This window comes from Lolium rigidum, chromosome 7 (assembly GCF_022539505.1).
Source record: "Lolium rigidum isolate FL_2022 chromosome 7, APGP_CSIRO_Lrig_0.1, whole genome shotgun sequence".
NCBI lineage: Eukaryota > Viridiplantae > Streptophyta > Magnoliopsida > Poales > Poaceae > Lolium > Lolium rigidum.
Window position 1 is genome coordinate 329,787,845 of NC_061514.1, and position 7,272 is coordinate 329,795,116.

The 7,272-nt window shown below is 42.2% G+C and overlaps 1 protein-coding gene across 1 annotated transcript; it reads right to left on the reverse strand.

Moving 5' to 3' along the window:
- Positions 1-162: 162 nt before the first annotated feature.
- On the reverse strand, positions 163-6,733 carry LOC124677246 (probable acyl-CoA dehydrogenase IBR3). Its single transcript, XM_047213246.1, has 16 exons — positions 6,449-6,733; positions 5,787-5,927; positions 5,156-5,287; positions 4,607-4,795; positions 4,332-4,409; positions 3,988-4,107; positions 3,790-3,888; positions 3,604-3,721; positions 3,095-3,363; positions 2,764-2,958; positions 2,035-2,177; positions 1,554-1,638; positions 1,260-1,469; positions 1,028-1,180; positions 705-809; positions 163-627 (listed from the first exon to the last, which is right to left on the reverse strand). The coding sequence occupies exons 1-16, from the start codon at positions 6,716-6,718 to the stop codon at positions 436-438; spliced, it is 2,499 nt and encodes an 832-aa protein (XP_047069202.1). The 5' UTR covers positions 6,719-6,733; the 3' UTR covers positions 163-435.
- Positions 6,734-7,272: the final 539 nt, after the last annotated feature.

A 7,272-nucleotide genomic window follows, 5' to 3' on the forward strand; every position in this document is an offset into this window, starting at 1 on the left:
GTGTAATGGGTCTGTCTGGAATAAGAGCAGTTCATGTACCTCATGTTGTTTGCGCAAATTTTTTGCATCAGGTTTGGCTTCCAAGGGTAGCTCTTATTGTGGTCATCTGGCTCGCCTCTACTGCACACCGAAAAAAGATTGCTAGTGCAAATGTTCAGATCGGGTACAGTAAACTAGTGTTCAGATCTGTAATTCTCATGCAACTGTACGGGTAGGGTTGGTCTCTTTACAACAGGACGAACATTAATCATGTGTGCACAGTCTTATGGAGAAATAACAACGGAACGGACAAGGGCAAACAGGAAGTGTACATCCAGGAATCTAACACCACTTATTCACCATTCTATCTACCTGTGGCTGTGACGCCATCCTTTACTGACCTTTTCCAGATGTTCCTTGCCCCTTTTTTTACTGAATCTGGACATCGTCCTGATCTTACAGCCTTGCCCTCTGCAGCTCCAGCTTCGCGATTGTGCCAAGATGGACTTCATCAGGGCCGTCTGCGATCCGCAGTGTCCTAGCGGTTGCCCATAGATGTGATAGGGCCGTGTCCGATGAGACACCAGCTGCACCATGGACTTGCATTGCCATGTCGAGCACTTTCAGGGCCATATTTGGAGCTGCCACCTACATGAGGACCAGATTCACTCAAATTTTGGTTGCTTGTATGACTAAAAGGAAGTGCACATTACTGAATTGTTTACCTTGGCCATTGCGAGGATCCCACGGGCTTTCTTGTTCCCATGCCGGTCAAGTTGATCGGCTGCTTCAAGCACCAAAAGCCTAGTTTGTTCCAGTTCTATCCGACACTGGATTTCATATCCATGTTAGTACAACACACACAAAAAAAGCAAGGAAAGAAACAATGAGGTACAGAAACTGAAATGTCTCTAAACAAAGGGGTAAGTTAAACAAACGAATTGATAACTAACTCATGTGGCACGTAGCTTCTGTGAAATAGACACTTCTCTTTACCAAACCATGGGTTTGTAAATGAACCCTATACAAGCAGTCAAAAAGGCCATACCTTTGCAAGGTCTGATTGAAAGGACCCATGCTGTGCAATCCTCTTTCCAAATGCCGTCCTACTTAAGGCCCTCTCAACCATCATATCCATGCCACGTTCTGCTGCTCCTATTAGTCTCATGCAATGATGTAATCTTCCAGGACCTAGTCTTCCCTGCCAAGCATCTTAAATATGACACAGAATGTACATATTATCACAAAATGATTAGTGATAACAGAAAATTATTGCTTACTTGAGCAATCTCAAAACCCCGTCCTTCCCCTAGAAGCATATTTGTGGCGGGAACACGCACGTTATCAAAAATAATCTCTGCATGTCCATGTGGCGCGTCATCGAATCCAAATACTAACAACGGTCTCTTTATCTGCACTCCAGGAGTGTTGATATCCACTAAAATCATTGACTGCTGCTTATGTCTAGGTGCAGAAAAGTCTGTTTTTCCCTGCATGAAACAAGCATCTTTACATTAAGAAAAAAAGTATACAAGACCCATAGTACCACTTTAATAGATAGATGTTATAGTTACCATTAATATCAGGATTTTGCACCTTGGGTCCATAGCACCGCTAGTCCACCACTTCCTGCCATTTATCACATAGAAATCTCCCTGCCTGTCAAGGGAAAAATGTTACAAGTAATCAGAAAACTGAAAGTGATGCCATCTGTATAAACTATCAAAAGAGGGGGGAGGGGAAGGAAATATATGCCACGAGGATATTATTGTTTTCCTGATAATTCACAAAAGAAATTGAGGTTTCAACCAACATACCATGTTAATATTTTTGCATGAAAACTAAAAACACCTTTGAGATGACAAAAAAATAGACAAAAGAAAATGCTAGTTACTTTATAACTAGGATCTGCTAAGCATGTCATTTGCAATTATATGATAGGCCTTGACAAGGTAATAGCTTGTAACTAAAGAGATACAAGAGGTTAGGTAATTAAATTATCAACACTTCAACAGCCTATCTTGTTGCCCATTAATATTTTATCCAACTTATTACCTGGATATTGCACATTCTATGTTTGTTGCATCCGAAGATGCAACTTGTGGTTCTGTCATTGCAAATCCCGAACGAATTTTCCCTTCCAATAAAGGAACAAGCCACTGCTTTTGTTGCTCCTTAGTCCCGTATCTCAGTAAGACCTATAATGAGATTTTCATATCATAAATTCTCCATATACAAAAGTACCAGCACCAACCATAACAAAGCATTTAAACTGGACATATGTTTCAAGAACCTTCTAAAAATGATTGGCATACTAAGGATGGATCATTTGCTAGGAATAAATAAATAAGTCATCTACATTGCTCTATGCTGGGAAATAGAATAAGCAATCCGACTCTACGATATACATAAAACAGCAGAATCAAGAGGATAACTGCTACTATCATGCTTTATTAAGCAGCATCAATAATTTGCAGATTTTATACAGGCAGATATTTTCAAAACAAGTTTTTTTTTAAACGGGGGCAAAAGATTTGCACCATTCGATTAATTAATGAGTTTGACAGAAAGTAAAGAAAATTACAACTGGAACTACTCTCCTGCATTGTTTAACTCAAATGTTTGGCATCCGCGGTAACCCAAAGTCGTGATTCTCTCTTAATCTTGTCGAGAATGATCACATGTTTGTTGTGAAAGACCCGTGCATTGCGCTCATTCCAAAATTTCAAAGCCATTTCTCCAAAATATGTTTGTCTATAAATAACCATAATGAATCTGTTTTACCTCCATATTGCCCGTATCAGGTGCACCACAGTTAAATATTTGTGGAGCCCAAACTGAACGGCCCATTATCTCACATAAATATCCATACTCAAGATTTGTGAGACCCGCGCCTAGCAAAAGATCATCCGAACTTCCAGGAGATATATGAGATCGGTCCTCAAGTAGTAGTTCTCTTGCTCTGGCTGCACTATCAAGCTGCAGGTCAACCATTTTAATCAGCATTGAATCCAGCATAAAATAGGTGCACCTTACATTACTAAAGTAAGAAACAAAGCTCTTATTTTTCTGGATCAGGTAAATATGAAAGGTGTCAAAAGAAAACAGAAAGTACCGGAATAAACAAGTTCCACAGTCCCTCCTGTTTTGCTAATGCTTTCAAATTTTCTTCTTCTGGATGAATTGTCCACCGTGAGGTTGATTGTGCATGTTTGTATAACTCATCCTCCTTGGGGTATATATGATCTTTCATAAACTTCATTATTTTTTTCCGTAGCTGCATAACCTTTTCGTTAGGAACAAATCTTCCTTGACCATTTGTCAAAGCTGAACCTTCCTGCTCACTGTGGAACTCTTGCCTTGGAGCTTTCAAGACATGCATATCTGATTATTAAAAGCAAAGGTTGGTCAGTTAACAAAATTTAAATACATTATACTTTACAATAAAAGGATTGTTCCTAAAAAGGAATAAAGGATCATAACCACATTTTCCATCTCTATGCAAAACAATTTATCTGAAAACGGCGACAAGGTTTAAGAGAACATAAAGAGCGAGCATATCGACAAAGCACACTAAACCATGACGCAGGAGACTGTTGAGATGATGCTAGGAAATAGAATTACCTGTAGCAGGTCGTTCTTGAAGGACATTTTCTCGATTTATGTAATCCCAGGCACAGTCAACCATAACATTACCAGCCTTGCCAGCAAATTTAGCACGCTCGCCACCTGAGGCATTACCCTGCGTGACAGCTCAAATGAATTAGAATAGAAGAACATACACAGATTTCCAGAGTTAAAGACAAGTACCATAGTCCATCTGTGATATACTCCTGCATAGATAGATGCCCCTCGAAACAGTGAAAAGGCAACATAAAACTTCCAATTTGCTGCAGGCCAGGCTCTTGCCTGAGGAAAGTTTCGAAAGAAAGCAAAGGATAATAAGCAGTGAGTAAGAGGGGAGTATTTATCCAGCCAGTGTCAAAATGCAAACAATACAGTGCTTACAGATATAGAACAGTACACAGATAGGTACTCTTCCAGTTGAGGAATGCCATCTGGAATGCTAGGACGCTCAAATCCTTTATAGGAAATATTTTCAGTGGGTGTTGAATCAATAATATAGGTCTGCAAGGATAAATGATAATTACTTTAGCTGAACCATGGTTAGCGAAAGGTGCGATAATGCCCAATGAGTACAGCTGAGCTAACATGATAAACTGAAGAGCTAGAACTGTTACTTAGATAGCATGCAAATCACAGAAGAAATCATGCTGTAAATAGGTGAATGATGCCTAACAATACTGTGTATAAGAAAATATCTCACATTTAAAAAAAAACATATTTCATACCATACAGTTGTAGGCAACATCACTCATCTGATTCCCCAAAGTAGATAGTTCCCAATCAAGTACACCGATTACTCGATCCTGTAGAGAAACATAAGCGATCATCATACAGAAGGTTTAAACAATGTAAAGTACTCCCTTCATCCCATAATATAAGATGTTATTACAACCAATATAGGAGTATATTGGTTTTTAAAAAGTAGTAACATTCATATATTATGAGACAGAGGGAGTAGTTAGGAGGTTACATAAACACACATAATGCCGAAAATACAAACCTCTGTTGGATGAAATACAAGATTATCAATACGATAATCACCATGAACAAGGCCAGTTCCAAATCCTGTCGATGAATCTTCTTCTGGTACATTATCCTTCAACCAACGAATTAGATCAAGCATCTTCTGATAACGAGCAGGCTTTCCATCACCAGTTGACTGAAGATACTGTCTTTCCCATCTTTGTACCTGAACCAGGAAACAGTAACCATTATTCAGAACGTGACAACTAGAATTTATTTTAATTATTTGAACTCAGATGATCAACTTGAGTTGCAACAGCTGGGAACACGCAGTCCATACAGTAAGTGTTTGTGAAAAAAAGAAAGCATGTTTGCTAGCAGAGCTCTTAATCAGCTCAATGCACTTCATGAACTCAGCTGGTTAGATCAATGTGAATTTAAGTATCGGTAAGCTAGAAATAATACTTAAGTGTAATAATAGTTCAAGTTGCATTCTAGCGGGAAAACAAATTTGTTTGACTTTTGTCCTTAGAAGACAACCAGAAAGGGGGAGGTAGTGTAATGGTAAATACTAGATAAGGCCTACTTGTCTTTTGCAATAATTGTCTCTTTTCCCATACTTCTGCAGTCCAACTGCAGACACATCTACTTTGTGCACATCAGCCAAAGTTTTTGCTGCAGCAAAGTATATAGACTTCCTTTTAGCTGGACTTATTCCCTGCACAAAAAAGGGCAAGAAAATATCATGAATAAGATCGTTGTTTGAGCGCAAACAAAATGAATATAAACATTGCCAATTTGATACATTTATTTCCATAAAATAGGAATGTTGGAACTTTCATCTGGACTCCTAGAAAAACTCTAAATGTTTTAGAGAAAGAGGGGTTTGAAAATTGCCACTGACTTTTAGTGTTTGTGATTACTCTAAGCCTTGTAGGTTTGAACAAATGACTAGGGGTGATAGCTATCAGTCAAATTTTAAGACTGCTCTTTTTTATGTTCCCGTACATTGCATACAAGAACAATTACACTATCTTTTGCCAGAACTTCAATCCACTATCATAAGCTAGAGGAATGTCTGGTGATAGGCAAATATTGTCCAAATTCTGCACTGAAACACTACCAACTAACAAGTATGTACAAGTGAGGTTGATGAACTGGTCAGTGAATCTGCAGAGTTGGCAAGACTAATTAAGAACACGCAATAAACAGCGTACCGGCAACGTGCTATCAAGATACAGCACTCCTTCCAGGTACTCCATTATGTAGAAAGGGGTCCCAATCACACTTGCATCGGTGCAGAGGCAGTAGACCTTAGGCACGGGAACATCCGTGTAAGCGCCTAGAGCTTTGAGAACCTGCTTCCATATCAAAAACAACTCAGGGAGCAAGTAAAAAAAAAAGTACATACAAAGCATTCACAACGACATGTAGAGTAATTCAAACCCTCATGCTTCACCACATGGCTAAAAGATAAAATAACTCAATCGGTCTGATCACTGATAAGTACACTGAGTTTGTCAATTATACAGATGCTAGAAAGGTCGGGATGCTGTAAATGAGCACGAAACTAGATTGTCTAGTTAGCAGCAACCACACAGGCTTTTTTAATGAGCTTGCATGAGCAAGTGCAATCAGTGGAGGTTTCCTGAACTTTGAAGTAAACGTTAATTCTACTGTACCACTGACAACCACATACATAAACCCGGTTGAACAAGCAGCAGCAGCAGCTAACTCTGGCTACCATTTCAGATCGAACCCAGGGTCGAACTGGAGACAAGACTAAATTATGCTGGCAAACGGAACATCTGCAACAGCAAAGCCTAATAAACAGTTGACTGAATTGAGCGGCAGCTAAGAGGCGGGTGAGGATCCGGACCTGGAACTCGCGCTCGACGGCGTGGGCGGACTGGAGGATGGCCCCTGCGGGCTTCTTCCGGAGCACGTAGCGCCGGGTCTCGGTGGCGGAGGCGGCCCGGAGGCAGTAGGTGGGGTTGGACTGGCCGTGGCCGAACTGCGTGAGCGCCAGCGCCGGCGCGGGCGCGGGGAAGCCCCGGACGTGCGCGGCCGCGTAGCGCAGCAGCGCCGCCTCGTCCAGCGCCAGCGCCGGGTCCACCGGCCGCAGCAGGTCCGAGGTCGGCGTCGCCATGGATGGACTGCCGGCAGAGGGGAAGGGGAGTAATGGTGTTTCCTGTTTTTGGTTTTGGTAGTATTTATTAGGCGAGGATTTGATGACGAATAGGGGCCCGTTGCCGGCCTGCACGGAGTTGCGTGCGCCTCGAAGATATCGGCGTAGTATCTCGTTCTCGTCTGAAATGGATTTTCCGTTGCGTCGCCGGCTTGCCGCGCTCGGCTGCCGGACCAGGACGCGACGTGAGAGGGGATTGGCACGTTTGTCACACCGGTACCTGTCCACCGATCAGTATCGACGGCCGACGATCGAGCGTGGTATGTATCGCCACGTCCTGATCGGACTAACCTTCCAGGTGCATCACCGAATCTAACTTCACGGCTTAGGGCATCTCCAACCGGGCGACCCAAACGGACGCGCTGGGCCGTCCGTTTTGGGCCGTTTGCGTGCCCGAGCGGACGCGCGGACAGGGCCCCGCGTCCGCGCGTCCGTTTGGGTCGCGCGGTGCGTCCAACGCGGCAGATTTGGGTCGCGGCGCCATATGGTATGTTTTTCTTGTAAATTCACTAGAA